Source organism: Populus euphratica, unplaced genomic scaffold (assembly GCF_000495115.2).
Source record: "Populus euphratica unplaced genomic scaffold, PopEup_1.0 scaffold880.1, whole genome shotgun sequence".
NCBI lineage: Eukaryota > Viridiplantae > Streptophyta > Magnoliopsida > Malpighiales > Salicaceae > Populus > Populus euphratica.
This window is the reverse complement of record NW_011500744.1, coordinates 63,167-81,843: the sequence shown is the minus strand read 5'-3', so window position 1 is coordinate 81,843 and position 18,677 is coordinate 63,167. Positions and strand designations below refer to the sequence as shown.

At 32.7% G+C, this 18,677-nt stretch overlaps 2 protein-coding genes across 7 annotated transcripts in view; both read right to left on the bottom strand.

The window, feature by feature from the left end:
• Window positions 1-420, bottom strand: part of LOC105116242 (60S ribosomal protein L10-like) — a 1,126-nt gene extending 706 nt beyond the window's left edge. Inside the window, exon 1 of the mRNA XM_011013475.1 lies at window positions 5-420. Within this exon, the coding sequence (XP_011011777.1) occupies window positions 5-405 (401 nt within the window). The 5' untranslated portion in view covers window positions 406-420. The remainder of the gene's footprint in view (window positions 1-4) is intronic.
• Window positions 421-920: 500 nt separating this feature from the next.
• On the bottom strand, window positions 921-9,103 carry LOC105116243 (probable LRR receptor-like serine/threonine-protein kinase At1g06840). 6 transcript variants are annotated; one of them, XM_011013481.1, is made up of 21 exons: window positions 8,817-9,103; window positions 8,346-8,580; window positions 7,743-7,893; window positions 7,225-7,296; window positions 7,046-7,117; window positions 6,653-6,796; window positions 6,470-6,541; window positions 6,253-6,324; window positions 6,078-6,152; window positions 5,480-5,548; window positions 5,289-5,357; window positions 5,024-5,095; window positions 4,748-4,831; window positions 4,437-4,505; window positions 3,736-4,238; window positions 3,190-3,294; window positions 2,694-2,977; window positions 2,433-2,484; window positions 2,055-2,305; window positions 1,744-1,878; window positions 921-1,529 (listed from the first exon to the last, which is right to left on the bottom strand). In XM_011013481.1, exons 2-21 carry the CDS (start codon window positions 8,485-8,487, stop codon window positions 1,185-1,187), a joined length of 2,838 nt encoding a protein of 945 aa, XP_011011783.1. In that variant the 5' UTR covers window positions 8,488-8,580; window positions 8,817-9,103; the 3' UTR covers window positions 921-1,184. The 6 variants fall into 6 exon arrangements, with proteins under 6 accessions (XP_011011783.1, XP_011011782.1, XP_011011778.1 ...); XM_011013480.1 differs by having other exon boundaries at window positions 3,190-3,351; window positions 8,346-8,490; window positions 8,873-9,103; XM_011013476.1 differs by having other exon boundaries at window positions 3,190-3,351; window positions 8,817-9,102.
• Between the last annotated feature and the right edge of the window lie 9,574 nt (window positions 9,104-18,677).

Below are 18,677 nucleotides of genomic sequence, written 5' to 3'. Positions count from 1 at the left end.
ACACCACATCCTGCTGACAATGATCTTTTGGCGACCAGGGAACTTGAATTTTGCACGGCGGAGAGCCTCCTGAGCATGGTGACTGTTGCTGTACTTGCAACGAACTGACAGAAGAACCTGTCCAATTACAACTCCAGCACAAGTTCCCTGTGGTTTACCGAAAGCACCCCGCATGCCAGTTTGGAGCCAATCAGCTCCACCACATGAAAGCATCTTGTTGATACGCAGGACATGGAATGGATGAACCCTGACTCTCAAATGGAAAGCATCCTTTCCAGCAAACTTGGCCATGTATTTGTTGCAAGCAATACGTGCTGCCTCAAGAGCCTCACTGGAGACATTCTCCTTCTCCCAGGACACCAAGTGCGCACAGAATGGGAACTCATCAATTCCCTTCATCTTCATGCCAACATCGTAAACCCTGATAGGGTCAGGCACACCGCGGCAGTAACATGATTTTGGGTATGGCTTATTTTTTACCTGACGGTAACATCTTGCAGGTCCTACAAATAAGAAAGAAAAGAAGAGGGAGAACAGCTTAATGACAGAAAACACTTGTTTCTTTCTCTTTACATTTATCCAAGTTATCTTTATACTCGTCAAGTTAATTGAATCATATTAGAAGAAATAAAAAATGAATTGGGTTAAGATTTTCATACGAATTAATTTTAAATTCAAAATAAACAAGAAATCGGATTGAAAATTTTCAAAGTTGAACTAATAAATTAGATTTAATAAAAAGTTCAAATAATTCTCTAAGAATTACATTCAAAAATCCTTTTACCCAACATGAGAGAACAGGTAGAGGAGGGAACAGATTCATTGGTTCAAAACATGGGGTGGGACAAGGCAAGAACCTCTTGCAAAACCCATTTAATCCATTAGATCCTTAAACACACACAAACTTGAAACTAATTAAATAGGAGAACAGGTAGATTTTGATCTCATAGCAATAGCATTAATTAATTCTTCATTATATTACATGTCAGTACAAGATATGCTGGCATTGTAAAAGGTATATCTATTGCTCTGCCTACTATTTACACAAAAAGACGAATTCTACAAAGACTAAAGAAAACTAACAGAAAGTTACTAGTAATCCCTCCAATCCAATCTTGAAGTACTATAGCAATGGCAATCCAAAATTTGGTTCTCCATTTTATTTTTATTCTTTGTATTTCATTTTATCTAGGAGTGATGGTAGGAGCAACCCCACTAACAAGGTCACTGCTTGAGATTTCTGATGACACACAAGGGTTCTTCAATAGAGAGCATGCAGAGGGTGAGGTCATTTCCATTCCGATATCAGTGCTCATTGTATCCGTTGTTTTATTATCCGATTCTGGCATCATATGCCATATACTTTCAAGTTCCCAGACCACGTCAATCATTGATGGTCTTTCATCCGTCTCGTCATTGCAACATTTCATGGCCAGAGTTAAGAACTTGTCGACGCAGTCGGAAGGATAAGAACCCATTCGTCCATCAACGATAGAGAAGATCATACCAGTTTGATACGCGATATTAACCTGTCGAATCATAAATCCAAAAATTATGAGATTCAGAGAATTGAACTGATGACAATGTTTCGTCATCATGAAATGGATTTGGGGACTAAATGCCATGTTCGCTTGCATGACATGGTGCTCCTACATGAACTCTAAATCAATATTTTCCATCGATATAAGCGTAAGATATTATAGACTCAACTTTAAATAAGAAGAGGCGGTGAAAAAACATTACCTCTCTAACAATGTTTTTGCCGTGCGAGATTGGTTGCATCCCAGTCAGCAGCTCTAGAAATACAACACCAAGGCTATAAACATCACTCTTGTCTGTCAATTTATGAGTCAGAAAGTACTCTGGATCAAGGTAACCCTACAAAGTTAATACAACATTTAAAAGAGAAGAGATACAGAGAATTAGGCTCAGTAAAATATACATTTAAAAGGCTCAGGCTTCAACTTTGAATTTCATCATGCTACTGGAAGATATACATTTAAAAGACTTAGGCTATATTCTTTTCATTAAACATAGTGCATCGATATACTTACTGGAGTACCCTTCACGACCGTGGATATATGACCTGGCACATCCCCTTCAATGTTAGGTACTGGGGCAAGTTTCGAAAGTCCAAAATCAGCAACTTTGGCATTATACTTGGAGTCCAATAATATGTTGCTTGCCTTGACATCTCGATGGAATATTGGAGGATCAGCTTCTCTATGTAAGTAGAGGATGCCCTTAGCTGAAGCCAGGGCAATTCCCAATCTTGTCACAAAACTCAATGGTTCTTTTGCCTTCGCTGCAATACCAGATGCATGATCCATCAAACAAAACCCATAGGATAAGCATAGAGAATTTTGAAGTGAATCAATCTTGTTTTAGGATAATAAAAAAAGGAATTCTTTAACAAGAATTATGAGATGTACCAGAGAGATGATCTTTGAGAGTGCCATTTGACATGAACTCGTAAACCAACATCTGCATAAACAGAAGGAACAGATAATACAACTTTTTCCCAAATGATGCTGCAAATGAGAATTTTCCTTGAGTTGGTTCAGGATGATGAAAGCCATGCAGTTTAATGTTGGTCAAACTAAATTTAGGTGAGGTTCTAAGATATTATTTATATTATTCTTTAACATGAGCTTCAACTAAATATCTCAAATTTAAAAGACATGAATGTGCACCTGTTCGCCACCTTCATCACAAAATCCAATCAAAGATACCAGGTTCCGATGATGTACCCTTGACAGCAACTCTATTTCTGTTAAGAACTCTCTCTCACCCTGAAAAGATGCCTCTTCAGCCCGTTTTATAGCCACAGCTCTGCCATCAGCAAGAAATCCTTTATAAACTTTTCCATAACCCCCTTGACCAACTTGGCTGGAGCTATTAAAATTGTTGGTAGCCAAGGCCATTTCAGCATAAGTAAAATACTTCACACCTTCAATTTTCAGGGAGGCTTTTGATACTGTGCCCAAATACAGGAGCATGTTAAAAATGAAACTGTTCCTAGCAATAAACTTTTGTTATGAAGAATTCAAAATGCTTTTTTATATATATATATATATATATATATATTAAAGTTAGGATTTACTGGTTTGGCACAAATATGAGACAGAACACCACACAAAAAGATAAAATATTTGCATAATTCTAATCTTGGAAAGGTAAGGCTCTCACCACGACGTCTTTTTGATATTGCTAGGTAGTCCCTCGAGCGTTTTCTCACAATAAGAAGAGAAACAACTGCTGACAATGTAACTGCTCCTGCGATGGCTCCCAATACTATGCCAACCAGAGCACCCGTGCTTATTTTAGATTTTTGAGGGGTGACAAAAAGCACTGGGATATAGCAACAACAGTGAAGATGAGGATATCAAACCTTTGTAACACTTTCATCACACACATACACCGATGAAAGTACACCAGACGTAAGAATTACAGACTGCATTTTGGTTAGAATACTTCACAACTCATTTCATCAGCAAACACTAATAAAATAGCATTATTATAAGAATCATGGTAGTGAGACCAAGGATTCGAGACTCCACATTTTAAACCATAATCACTTAGAAAGTGCAGAAAAACTTTCCACAACCATTATTATTATTATTATTATTATTATTATTATTATAGTTTGTCTATGAAGTAAGAACATATTCATGTATAATTAGGATAAGCATTAATTTATTTTTGATATAACACTGATAGGTTTAGGAGACAGACCATTTCTATAAGGATCCAACAGATTGATGTAGAGAAGTTCATAAGGTCCGTATAATTCACTGTCAGGAATGTTCCACCCGGTGAACATGCTAATGATGCGTCGAACCTCACTGTCATTGAAGGTATGAGAACTGTTTTCATTAACATAGACAGGAAAAAGCTTCAACTGCATTTTTAATCGAGGTCCTTTTTCCCATATAGCTGAAGCAAGGTCTAGCTGATAAAGATGCAATTCAAGACCAGAGGTCAAATAGTCCTGGAATGCAACTCTGTAAGGGATAAAATTTGTGAAACCAGGACTTTTCAGTCGATATTCGAAGATCAAAGGGGCAGCGCAGAAACAAGATATAGGAGATGTTTGGAAATATTCGTAAGGGGGTGGGCATGATTGAGGGGGACAGGTAACATTAGATTCTATTGAGCTCTGATTGTTCACATCATCATTCTGCGATCCACAAAATTTCACTATGCTGGAATTTGAGCATGCCGGATTTCCTTGAAGCCTGAAAATCATACATCAATAAGTGATTGCCTGAAAGTTCTATATTTGTCCACGAAAGTAGGACCTAATCAAAGATCACATCTTTTACTACTATCAAATGCAAAGTGAGTATTTTTGGCAGATGAAGATTCTCATAGAAGGGTAGATAAGGATCATGCACATGTAGACATAGTGTAGCAATGCTAGTACAGAAGCAAACCATAGCGTGACATTCTGAGGGAGACTGGTGCTGCCAGAAATATTTGAAAGCCTATTGTTTTCAAAATGCCTGCAACATCGAAGAGCAAAAACTGCTGATTAGCGAAACAAGCATCAGATGCAAAAGAACTAGACCATCCTAGAGCATCCACCTTTGGTATTAATAGAGAATGCTGAAATCAGCACGTCTTCTTTCTTTTTTCTTAGAAATCAAGAATAGAAGTGTGCTTCAGAGTATTTACAACATAAAGGAAAGCATTTTCATTAGACTCTTCCGCAATAAGAAATGTTGATTTTTATTTCAGCTCTTACAAGTCAAGTCCTTCATTCCCGTTGGTCCTAGTTTGCCAGATGGTGGAGGGAACAGAGCCACTCAATGAATTGTTTGCAATTGACCTGCCACAGAATATGACCAAGTTGAACCATTTAATTTAATTTAATACATACTACATATGTTTGGGCACCATCTAAGCTTCACCAGTAAAATCAAAACGTTAAAGCTTCTATAATAACATGAGCTATAATATCAGCTTTAAGAAACTGGAAACCAATGAGAAAGAATGAAATAGCAAGTGGAAAAATGCTCACAGTAGCTGAAGTCGAGGAAGATCTGAAAAGTAGGCAGGAATCGTTCCGTTAAGAGTGTTGTTGGATAAATCGCTGCAAAATAAGCAATGAACATCAGCGTCCAAGAAAGCTTCGCTGTTGTCGTGAGTCCAGTGATTTCAAAATTTCAAATAATACTCGAGACACTTGAGCGATTTGTCTTATGCAAAGAATCTATATATTTGACTTAGGAAAACTGCTATAAAAATGTAGATCATGCAACATTTTCAATAGGGAGAAACCTTACATGGTTGTCATATTTTCAGAAAGCTTGTTTGGAGGTATGGGTCCAGCTAGCTGGTTGAAACTGAGGTCTCTGAGAAATCACATTGACAATGGTAAGTGGAAAAAAAGAAGCCAGCAGAGTTATCCAGGAAAGGAACATAATATAATTATCCAGTCAGGTGGAAGCCACAGATAGAAAATATATGGACTTACAGATAGCCAAGATTTGGTATCCTGCTCAGGTCAGGCATCGGACCTCGCAAGCTACAGTTCCTGAGACTCCTGATAAAGGCCAGTCAAGGAACAGACGGCAATCACATTAAGAAACACGTACAACTTTTGAAGCTTGTACACTAAATAATAAAATGAGAAATCACACATAGTTTCTAAGACATGAAAGGTTTACGGAATCTAGACTAGCTGACATGACATGTCTTCACTGCAGCAAAGTAGATTATTGAAGGTGAAATGAAACAGTAGGGGGGAAGGAAGTGATGGTAGACAGATACTCGAAAACTCCATATTTTACAAATCAAAAGGTTGGGTGTGTATCAAAACTGATTGAACAGTTGAAGATTCAGCAGACATAAAGATATTGCAAGAAGGGAAAAAAAAGGCATACGTAGGCTTTTGTCAAAGCAACATCTAGTCAAATTATAGGACTTACAATCAAGGCATTAAGTTCTGCTCGCATGCATTTACACACACACACACACACACACACACAAACAGTACCCACATCCTCATGAGAAGAAAAGACAAGCTTTACTTCTCAAATACTTGCAAATCTAGGGTTGCAATTTGCACTTACAACTTCAACAATTGAGTCATGTTTCCATAAGAAGGTGGGATTGTGCTCCCATCAAACTGGTTATTGTCAAGCTGGCTGCAAAATGAAAATAGGCCATACAGTAAACTCTACTATATTGATATAAGAAACCGTAAACTCATGATTCATAATTTCCCAAGAAGTAAGAGGGCCATACAGTATAAGTAATTTCGGCAATTTGTATAAATCTGGCGGAAGAGTTCCTGATAGATTGTTGTTATCCAGAAGGCTGCAAATATTTTTCATGTTAGCAATAAATTGACAGATAAGAGACCAGCAGAACAATAAAGGGAAGACATGAAATGAAGTATACAAGTTCAGTGACGGTTTAACGACACACTTCTGAAACAGGAATCTGGATACTGCAAACTTACAAGTGAACAAGATTCGGTAATCTGGAAAGCTCAGCCGGGATTTGCCCACTAATTGAATTGTTGTTCATGTGACTGTCCACAAGGGAAAATGATATATGTACCATGAAGTATGAACTAGTTAAGTATAAGAACCAAGATTATTAGCACTAGTTATAGAGAGTATAGCATCAGAGTAATCCTCACAAGTGCTTTGTGCTGTTCAAGTACGCAAATGATTTAGGTATTGGTCCTGATATATGATTCTGGTCTATCTGTATTCTGTCCAATATTGGAAGATAGCCAAGCTTTTCCGGTAAGGGACCGGTTAATTGATTTCCATTCAGGAGCCTGGAAAAATAAATCCTTCATCAAACATAGAATGAGAAAACAACTGTAGAGTGTAGTTCAGCAATAGTAACAAAATAAACTGTATTCACATTGACTTTGTTGTCAACATTCAGCGCTAAATAAATCAGTGCATGAGAAATAACCTAAACAATTAGAACTCAGAGACTTTAAAATGCTTGATCTGTTGTTTTCATACTGTAACAGTGTTGAAAGTATAAACTATTAAGCTAAAAAGAAGTTCCAACTTACAAGAGCTTCAAAGATTTAATATTGCCTATCTCCGGCGGTATGCTTCCAGTAATGCTGTTCCACATAAAATCCCTTCGATAAGATCAATAGAGAACATATGTCAGTCAAGCAGATAAACTGTCAAAAGATAGCCATTCTAACAGAGAGATTTGTTTCGGAGGAAAGGACATGAGCCTTACAAAATCTCCATGTAAGACAAGAGGCCAAGCGATGGTGATAAAGTTCCTGATAAATTCATATTTAACAGTTGTCTGCAAAGAAAACAAAAATATTGTTACACAATGTCTGCGAAAAAAAGAGAGAGGGAAGTCTGGAAATATCCATTATTCAATCAGTATACAAAGTTCCGTTAAAATTGTCTAATTTATGAGCTTGGATTCTAACATGTAGCTTTTGCATGAGGCTCAGATAGCGGTAATTATCCATGTAGTAGGGAATTATGGAGAGTTTTCATGTGATTTGGAGAAGAGCACAACAAAACAATGAATTCTCGAACTGGCAATCTGCAAGCTTTAAGGTGACGAGTTTTGAAAAATTGGGCATTCTACACCAGATTACTCCTAACCTTGAAGTTACTCTGGCCAACATTTATTCAACATCAGAACAAAAACTTAAGGTAAACTGAAAATAAAAATGTTCAGGCAGCTTATTGGAACTAACTGAAAAGGAAATAAAAATCTGAGGTTTGGAATCATACAATTCTCTAACATGTAGATAGGCATCCTCTTTTGTTGTATTGAAGCACAAAACCCCTGTCCAGTTTGATGTGCATGGATCCCCTCGTCTCCAATTACTCAAATTCTTATTGATGTCAATTAAACTGTCCCTGATGTCTTGCAAAGCCTTCACTGCAAAATTTAAGCATTTGGTCATCATCGTTTCATTTTTCATTGCGCCTTGAACAACTACTTAACAACATCACAGACACAATAAGATGGTCTTCAATCAGATTTCTCAGTAGGTTCCACAATGAATCATAATATGATGTTTTGAGCATTATTCAGGATACTTACAAACATCATCAACATTTCTTGCCTGGACAATTAGCGAACCAGGGATAAACAGTTCAAAACTACTGGAAGTCTCAAAATTTGCTCCATGTACTAATTACAATCAGTATTTGATGGGCATACCAGCAAAAAAATTGAAGCTACAATAAGATTAATTAAATCAATCAAGCTCGCTAATTAGGAACTCTATTCACAAAGGCATATACAAGCCAGACTGTGCCTGCAGTGCTGTTGTGGAAAGTATCTTTAAAGGAAAAGAAAAGAGCAGCTAACAATTCAAGCAAAATCACCTTCTACAGGGTCAGTAATTCCCTCCTGTGCAGCTACAAGTAATGAAGAGCAACAGAGCCAGATAAGCAGAACAGCTCCAAATGTGCAAGCTCTTGATTTAGACATGCCAAGAAGTGAAAAAGCACCAGAATTCCGAATCATCTCCTAAAACCCAGAAATGAAAGTTTTTGGACAATCTAAATTTCCCACTGATATAAAGAAACAGACAGAAACAGATGCTTCAAGGGCTTGAACCTGCACAGAAAAGTCCATATTTTCTAATGAAAATAGAAACCACGTGTTCTAATAAAAATACCAAATATTTTCTAATTACTTCTGTAACAAGGTAGAAAGCTAGTCAAAACAATAGTTTCCAGAAGGCTAGAGATGCAATAAACAAAGAAACAAATCGCTACCGAAAACAATAGATAAATTAAGAAAGAAAAAGACAAGATATTTTTATACATATTGAAGTATAGAAGCAAGCATACATAAGCTGTAGGTAGAGTTGAAAATCAGTAGTGTTGATCAAGCTTGAGCAAGAAACCTGTAACTAGAGAGCTTTGATGATTCGGTAAGTTTTTGACCAGCAGTACCATTTGAAATGCAGCAGCAGAGATTATTGATCATGCAAATGGTGATGATGATAGCCATCTATTTCATAATTCACTAAGCTTTAAATTGGCGTTGAATAAACAAACCAAAATGGGGCTGGCTCTTTTGACTTCGTTGTTGGGAGGTTGAGGAGTTTTGAATGCTTTAAATAAGAAACTGGTGTGTGACCAACATGTACAAGAAGGGGGCTCTAGCTGACGTGTTTCTTGAACGATATGGCCAACCTACGTCTACCTGCAGCCAAAAGTTTAATACAAGAATAATATGGCCTAGCAATTGCCACTTTCAATGGTAATCATAACTGGAATTTAGAATTTCAAGTTTAATACTAGAATTTTTTAAACGTGTTATTAAACTTTACGAAGAAGGTTAATTTTAAATTTTTTGGATTAGTTTTTTTTATTTAACTTAAATTTTTAATTAAATTATATAGAAGCTAACTTGACTTAAATTAATAAATTTTATAAGTTAAAATACAATCTTGGTGATCAATAAAAATATAATTTGACTTTTAAACAACTTTAAAATAATAATTTTTAAAAACAATATTAAGATAATAACAAATTGGATCAATCTCGGTCCTCCCATAACTTGGGTCATTGATTTTATTGGGTTCAATTACTTTTTTTTAAAAAAAATTATTTAATTATATGATAAAAATACATGCTCATAAAATTAAACATCAATCTAAAAATAAACATTTATTTTAGACAATTATCTCTATAGAAAGCAAACAAAAATTCATAATGTAGTCTATTTTCTAACCAATTCAATATTAGAGGGTGAGATAAAAAAAAGAATAAATTAAAAACAATTAAAAGATCAAAAACAAAAAAAAAAGTCGATGGGTAAACTCGTTAAACTTGTGAATCAGGTAAGTTCGCAAGTACATCAAACCTATGAACTTTATTATGGACTCCAATAGGATTATAATTTGTTTTTTTAATATATTTTTTATTTAGCTATATAATAACAAAAATAGACAATTGTGAAATCAAACACTAACCAAATACCGAGATTTTTTTTTAGATCGCAATATCCTCATAAAAGGCTAAACGAAACCAATTATAAAACTGAATTTTCAATCAACCTAGTATTCTAAGGATGAAATAAAAAAAAAACTAATTAAAAAAGTTAAACTTGCTAGACCTGCGAACCAAGTCAACCAGCCAAACTTGTGAATAGGTTCATAGACTTTATAAAGTTTAATAATATAAATTTTTTTTGAAACCTTTTTTTTAATTATATGAGAAACAATAGATGATTAAAAAGTCAAGATCAATTAAAAAAAGAAGACATCCCACCAAACTCGTAAACTAAGGCAACTCGGTTTACCCTAACAAACTCGCAAATCATGTTAACCTTATAAAAGGATGAAATAAATGGAAACAAATTATGAAGCTAAATTCTCAAACATCCTAATATTAAAAGAAAAGGGATCAACAAAAACAAATGTGAAAAAAAATCATAACGAAAATTCAAAAACATAAACAAAAAAAAAAGTAAAACACTGTGAATTACTATTGTCATTCACAATACAATGTATGTGGATGAATAGTACTTTCCTCACATCTTTTAATTTTTGTTACTTTAAAAAGTTTAATTACATGACTTTTTCTTTAAAACTATTTTTTTAACTATATGAGAAAAAAATAAACTATGAAAAAATCAAGTTCAATTAAAAAAACAAAAAGACAACCCATCAAACTCATAAACTATGGCAACTTGGGTTACCCTAATAAACCTGTAAATCATGCTAACATCGTATAAAGGCAAAAAAAAAAAAAAACAAAATACAAAGCTAAAATCTCAACAATCTTAATTTTGAAAGTTGAAATCAACAAAAACAGATTTGAAAAAAAAAATCATAATAAAAATTCAAAAAAAAAAAAAAGCAAAATATTATGAATTACTATTGTAATCCACAATGCAATGGGTGTTGGGTAAATAGTGGTTTCCCCTCCATACTTTAATTTTTATTACTTTATAAAGTTTAATAACATGATTTTTCTCAAAAACTATTTTTTAACTATATAAGAAATAAATAAACTATAAAAACTACAAGTTCAATTTTTTTAAAAAAAAAACCCACCAAACCCATAAACTTGAGCAACCTGAATTATCTTGACAAACCTTTAAACCATGTTAATCTCATAAAAAGAAAAAAAAATTATAAAGCTAAATTATTAACTATATTAATTAATATTAAAAAAATGAAAATGATAAAAATAATTTTTAAAAGAATCATAACAAAAAAGAAAAGAAACAAAAAAGGAAAAAAAATCATGTGTTCAAGCTGCGAAAAAAAAAAAAGCAATTGGGGGAGATACTGTAGCAATCCATAGTGTTTTGTGATGAAAACTATAGTAATTTCCCCACATGCTTTAGTTTATGTTAACTAGTATATTGGTTTGTGCTTCGCCATTGGTTAGACTAATTTTTTTAAAAATATAAAAAAATATTAAAAGCATAAATTTTTTAACTGTGTTATTAAATCTGATCAAGTGGATTAATTTTGAAACCTTCCGACTCAACTTTTTATCTAACTTAAAATTTTAATTAAATTATGTGGGAGTTAGTTCAACTTAAATCAATCAATTTTATAGATCCAAATGCAACCTTGATGATCGATAAAAATATAATTTAGCTTTTAAAAAAACTTCAAGATGATGATTTTTTAAAATATCAAGACAATGATATATTGAATTGATCTTGGTCCCCTCACGACCCAGGTCATGGACTCTATTGGATTTAATATTTTTTTATAAATTTTTTTATTTAATTATATAATAAAAATAGATAATCACAAAATTGAGCACCAACCTCAAAATAGATACTTACTTGAGACAATTATCCCTATAGAAAGCAAACAAAAATCCATAATCCAGTCTATTTCCCAACAAATCAATATTAAATAATAAAATTAAAAAAATAAATTAAAAAATATTAAAAGACTTAAAAAAAAAGCATATCTCATCAATGGGTAAACTAAAAAATAAATAAATAAACCAATTATGATAACAAAAATAGATAATTATGAAATCAAGCACCAACTCAATACCAATATATTTTTTTTACATCGCGATAACCCAATAAAAGGTGAAACAAAACCAATTATGAAACTAAATACTCAATTAACCCAATATCTAAGGATGAAATAAATAAAAAAAACTAACTAAAACAAAGTTAAACCTGTTAGACCAATGAACGAAATCAACCAGTCAAACTTGTAAATAAGTTTATGGACTTTATAAAGTTTAATAATATAATATTTCTTTGAAACTATTTTTTTAACTACATGAGAAAAAAATAGACAATAAAAAATTCAAGTTCAATTAAAAAAAATCATCCTACCAAACTTGTAAACCAAGGCAACTCGAGTTACCCTAACAAGCCATGCTAACCTTATAAAAATGTAAAATAAAAGGAAGCAAATTATGAAGTTAAATTCTCAATCATTCTAATATAAAAAGATGAAATCAACAAAAAAAATTGAAAAACAATTAGAAAAAATTCAAAAGCAAAAAAAAAAACCAAAAAAGAAATAAAGCAAAACATTGTGGATTACAGTTATCATTCACAATGCAATATATGTGGGTGAACAATGGTTTCTTCACACCTTTTAATTTTTTTTACCCTATAAAGTTTAATAATGACTTTTCTTTAAAACTATTTGTTTAAACTATATGAGAAAAAAAAATTATAAAAAAAATCAAGTTCAATTAAAAACAAAAGGATAATTCCACCAAACTCGTAAATCGGGGCAACCTAGGTTATTTTGAGAAAGTCGTAAATCATGCTAACCTTATATAAATGCAAAATAAAAGGAAGCAAATTTCAAAGTTAAATTCTCAACAATATCAATTTTAAAAGATGAAATGACAAAAACATATTTGAAAAAGATCATAACAAAAATTCAAAAAGAAAAAAAGAAAGAAAAACATTGTGAATTATTATTGTAATGCATAGTGCGATGGGTGTTGAGCGAATAATAGTTTCCCCATATCTTTTAATTTTTATTATTTTATAAAGTTTAATAACATAATTTTTCTCAAAACCATTTTTAACTATATAAAAAAAATAAAATATAAATAATGTTAAATTCAATTAAAAAAAACCACCAAATTTATAAATTAGGGTAACCTGAATTACCTTAACAAATCTACAATCATGGTAATAGATTGACAAAATAAATGAAAGATTGAAAAAAATAATTTAAAAAAAAAATCAAGAAAAGAGACCGTAGCAATCCCAGTCTTGCTTTCTTAAAATGCTTTGGTTTATGTTAATAATTCTTCTAAGCTGAAGGTTAATAATATTAGATATGTAAGGCAGCGGAAAGGTCGATTACTTGCACGCCAAAGCTTAAGACCACCACATGCTTCGACTTTCTTTATTGCAACCTTGACAAGATCAAAAGATGAGCATTTTACTTTTGACAAAATCAAGCAAAGCAAGCAAGCTATCTCAAAACTAAACCCTTTTCTTTGATCTCATCATCAAAGATAAGCAAAACTAAATTCATTTAAACACTTGAAAATTAATTAATGAGGGAAATGAAAGTTCAATAGCAGCATTTACTGGTATTAGGAATTAGTACTTCTCAATGTGACTTCCGAGCCCATTGATGATAATTGTTGAAAGATCCGTTTTACCTGCTGCTTTTATTGTTCGCGATGCTGATAGAGTTGGATGTGCATGTCGTTGTTTTTCCCAGATATCTCAGCCTCCCCAGTAAATGATGAGATCCTATATGATCATCAGCCACATGCATGCATGTCCTGTTTTTATGATCTGCATGCGACCGCTATGAAAAACAAACTCTAGCCATGTACACAGCACTATTTTGATGATCATCACATTACTTTCATCTCATCATTATGCATGTGATGAAGTTACATGATCATCAAAAGATCAAGTAGAATAATCTTGAACAATCCCTTTCTTACTAAAATGTTTAAGCGTTTCCCTAATGGCTAATGCCGTTTTCTCTCTCTTGTAATTTTCTCTTATAATATACTAGTTGAAAGTTCTTTGTTGCGTACGTTGTGCATCTGGTCAGTTTATTTTTAAATATAATAAAAAATTATTTTATGTCGTGGATAGCTATTTAATGTTGATACTATGCTCAGCCTAGCTATTTAATATTGATACTATGCTCAGCCTAGCCTAGGAGTTCAATATTCTTGAAATATTTTTGCTTGACTTTTTTGCTAGCTAGGTTTAAATTTAAACCTTGTAGAATTTATTCAAACATGACGCAATCAGTTAAAATCCGAGAACAATGGTGATACAGAAAAACCTAGTCTGACTTAACTTTTTGCATAGCCGGGTTTAAGATTAAATAATATAAAAATTATTTTAATATAATTTTAATATAATTTAATTAACTTGATTGATTAAAAAATAATTCGGCTGATCAATAAAAAAAAATATACGAATAAAATTGAGAAAAAATAATGAAATTAATAGAAAAAATATCTCAATCCAACTTTTTATATAATTAAAATTTAAAATTAAATGATGTAAACAGATCAAAAAATAATTTGGATAATGATTAAGAAGAAAAAAAAAAACTTTTCCCACATAAATTGTAAGGGGTAGCAAAACCCAACAGGAGCATGCATGTCGGGTAAACGCAGAGAAAGTAAGTGATGAGGTGGGTTGAAAATATACGAAGATTTGAAAAATAGAAGATGCAAGCAAGCGATTAACTGGTCAATAGCTGAACGAAACACGGATGATTTGATTCTATAGGTGGAGCTGATGGAATGTCAACGCTTCTATGCTTAATTTTTCATTGTGTTTCCGAGGACTAGTCTCACCAAATGATCCAACCATTCCCATCACTTTCTCGACGTGTAATTATCAACCTGATCAGGAAGTCAGCGTAGCAACTTGGTGCAAGTTAACATATTTATTTATTTATTTATTTTTAGTTTGAAAATGCGGATCTTGAGGGAGGCTAATTAGGTGATTTGATCAGCTAATCATGTATGGTTGTGAAATCAGGTTGCAATAGTTCTCCAGATATTTCCCCATCATATTCTGGAGCCTGTTCCGCGTTGGACAATTCTATCAGCATCGTTTGGTGGCTGCAAGTGTTTCCAGTAGGGCTCGAAAATCTTTCTTTACTTTTGTTTCTTTCTCAATAATATCGAATGTAAGGATAACTCGGCGAATTGGCCAGCATATATCTCTGCAACAAGCCAATTAATTCAATGAATAACAAAACCCAGCCAAGATTAGCTCATTAATTATTACTATGGAAAACAAAAAAGAAATCAAATCCCAATTCCTGGAAGCCAATATTGGTCTTAAAACGAGGAGAATGCAGTCCTTGAAGATATACTTAATCAATAACCAATTGTAATGATCTTGGAGAGTGTTAGCCGTATTGAGATTGGTCATGTAAATACATCTTCGTCCTGTTGGTTCCTGAACTAACAACATGTCACGTTCATCTAAAGCTATCTCTACATGGATGCTTATACTTTAATCCATAAATTCTAATATCCAATGATTCTTATGCAATGTAGATATTTGCTCTAAATTAGCTGGATGAATCTTCTCTGAAGTGTCCTAAGAAAGGGCACTGTTTGAAGAATAGACAAGGTGTCTTATCTTAATTTCCACTTTACAGGGATGAGGGTGCTGTCTTTGCTGCCTTACGAAAAAACTAAAGCATATTGGTTCCTGGCTCTCCAAGTCGTAACTAGATAGATCATTACAATTTAATTAATTAACCACTATGATCTAGCCATAACTGAGAAGCTATGATTGGATGTTCTTAGCTGTCGGTGCTTGTTTTGTATGGTTATATTTTGTATCACGGGTCGTCGTGATAAAACAAAAGTGGTAGCTTCATTATTATTAAGGTTAATTAAGAAATACCGTGGGAAAATTACTGTTTCCTTCTATACAAATTATTGTTTTTTATTACATCCTTGTAAGCTCAGATTAATAGTTAATTATAACATATTTATTAAGGAAGTGTAAAATTTAAAGATAGGGGACTAAACTAAAAAATATCAAATATATATATATATATATATGGTTTTTCCAAGCGTGGGGATAAATATACATTTTGGTCTTATAACTTTTTAAACTCCTTAATAATTTATAAAATTCAAAGTTCATTTCTTTATTTTATGGTTCCTAATTTGAGAGAAAAGAGAAAAAGTGACCGGATTCTAATGACAAAAAGACAAAAATCTCGGTTGAGATCGATTAGAACTAGGAAAATAAAATATTTTAATATCATTGAGTTCTTTTTGATAGGAAGAGTTTATTCAAGGTGTTCCCCCTTAAACTTGCATGAAATGCTATATCTAAACAAAAAAAAAAAAAATTGATTTGGAGTTGATTGTGAGTTTCAGAACTAATTTTTAAGTTGTGAGAAGTTATAAATATATTTTACAAAGTGTTTAAGATTTTTTTAAAAAAAAATCTATAATTGAAAATAAGATTTTTTTTATTTTAAAATAAACAATTATGATTTTTCTAAGACCACATGTCTCTGAAATCTGTTCATGGCATCTCTTGTTATTTTTTTTGTCAAATAATTAAGGGGCAAATGACAAGTAAAATAAAAATAAATCTGAAGAGCGTGGGCCTTTTTCTAAATGCTTAAGAGCTCTAGGTCATCTAAACATAGGAAATTGAAGGTTTTTTTTTGTTTTATTTTTATTTATTATAATTAAATTTTAAAAAATTTATTTTTTAATTTTATCACTTAATATGTGATTGATTATAGTTATCTATTTTAGATATAAAATTATTAAATTTAATTAAATTTATGATTTTAATTATAGATTCAACTAATTAACTTGAGCGAGGAATGAGCTTCATATTTTTTTATTATATAAATAATTTTTAATTTATTTAATTAAAAATATGTATAAACTTCTTGATTTCTATGTGGAAATATTCTATACTAAAACAAATCATAAAAGTCAGTATATCAATTTGAAAAAAAAACAAATAATATTTGAGCTGCAGCTAAAGAGGGATCAAATAGCTGGTTAATGATATTGTTAGTGTGGCTGGCACAACAGGAATTATAGCTGCAGCAACTGATTCGCGTGCTATTAATTATAAATTAGTGGATGCAATATATATATGGTTTGGAATTTGATGAAAATACAAAAACAAATAAATTAGGATGAGTATAATTCTAGGTGAAATTAGAGAGAGGCCAAATAGTGACAGGAAAAGAATGTGTTCTATGTCCCAAAGGCATCTTGGTCCCCTAGCCTAGCCGAGCTCATATTTTCGGCTTCAAGAGGCCACTAAGTAAACGAGAGCTACTTGGATTGGAAGTGCAATGAGACTGGCGAATGAGAATATATATGGGCTTGCAAATCCGGTTTTAATATTGTTTTTGTATTAGAAAGTAGAAACTCAGTGGCATGGATAGATGAAAAGTTTTCACCATGCTAGCTTTGCTGCTGATAAAATTATCAAGAAAAAAAACTAACCTAACTCCATCCTGGGTCAGGTTAATTAGAGAAAAAAAACTTACAATTAGACTATCTGAAAATATTATTTTTTTATAATTTATATATATTTTAATTAATTTTACGAATTCTGAAATTAATAACAATAATTCTAAAAAACTTTAAATTCATGATTATTAAAAAAAAAACCATTTTTTTTAGTAGCTCAAAGTTGTGCTTCTCAGGCTCGTAAAAAATGTTACCACAAACACTCTAGGAATGATAGAGCACAAAGATATTTTAATCATATCTTGATTTAACTTGGTAAGACTGCTTCATGATGAAGCCATGAATCAGGGCTTAGGATTTGTTACCTGACATAGATGAGTCCACCACTAGTAGCTGTAGTGGAAGCATTATACTCTGTAGCTAGATGTAGAGAGTGGAATATGTCCCAATCAGGCCTCATGAAATCTCCCTAGAGAACATTGTTAGATGCCACTGCTGCTACACGAATGGTGCATAATGCTGTATCTCGCGAGTAGAAATCATCTTATGCTCTCACCGAAACAGTTTGTTTGGAGCCGCACCGTAACATTTCAATGCACCACATCACATCAGAAAAAGCTCTCCAAACTTACCAAAAACCAAAATTATGGAAGAAAAGGAAACTTACCAGCACAAAGCAATATCAGTATTATGGCTCATGCAAGCAATGCATTCATTATCAGGGAAGGTCCTAGCAACCGAAGAGTCAAGGGCCTGATGACATTGCCTAGTCAATTCAAACCAGTGTCTTCAAAATACATAGAGCATCCACCTTAACCCAATCAACACCAGCTGCTGCCAAATAACTATGCAACTCGTTATAAAACTTGTACGCATTTTATTCACTAACCCTAATCCGTGCAATGCCCCGCACGCAGACATTTTAACTCATGTCTTTCTGTACTTAGGCTATAGTTGGGTTGAATCCTACCGCTAAAAACACTCACAATGTAGCAAATTAGTTCTGTAATCTTAGGCAGGAAAATATCACACACACTCACAAGAAAGAGCTCCAATTCAAAATCACTGTTTTTCTCCTTCATTTTTAATTGCTTTTCCAGCACGCCTGCCTCTCCTCTTTTCTCGACACAGACATCTACTCTAGCTTATATACTCGATAAAACATCATAACGCACACCTAATACCTGGTACTACAATAAATATCACAACACAGTTAACACATGCATTAAACTCAAGTTACTTTAAACTAAATCTAGAATATTAACTTAATAATTACAACACATTAATATC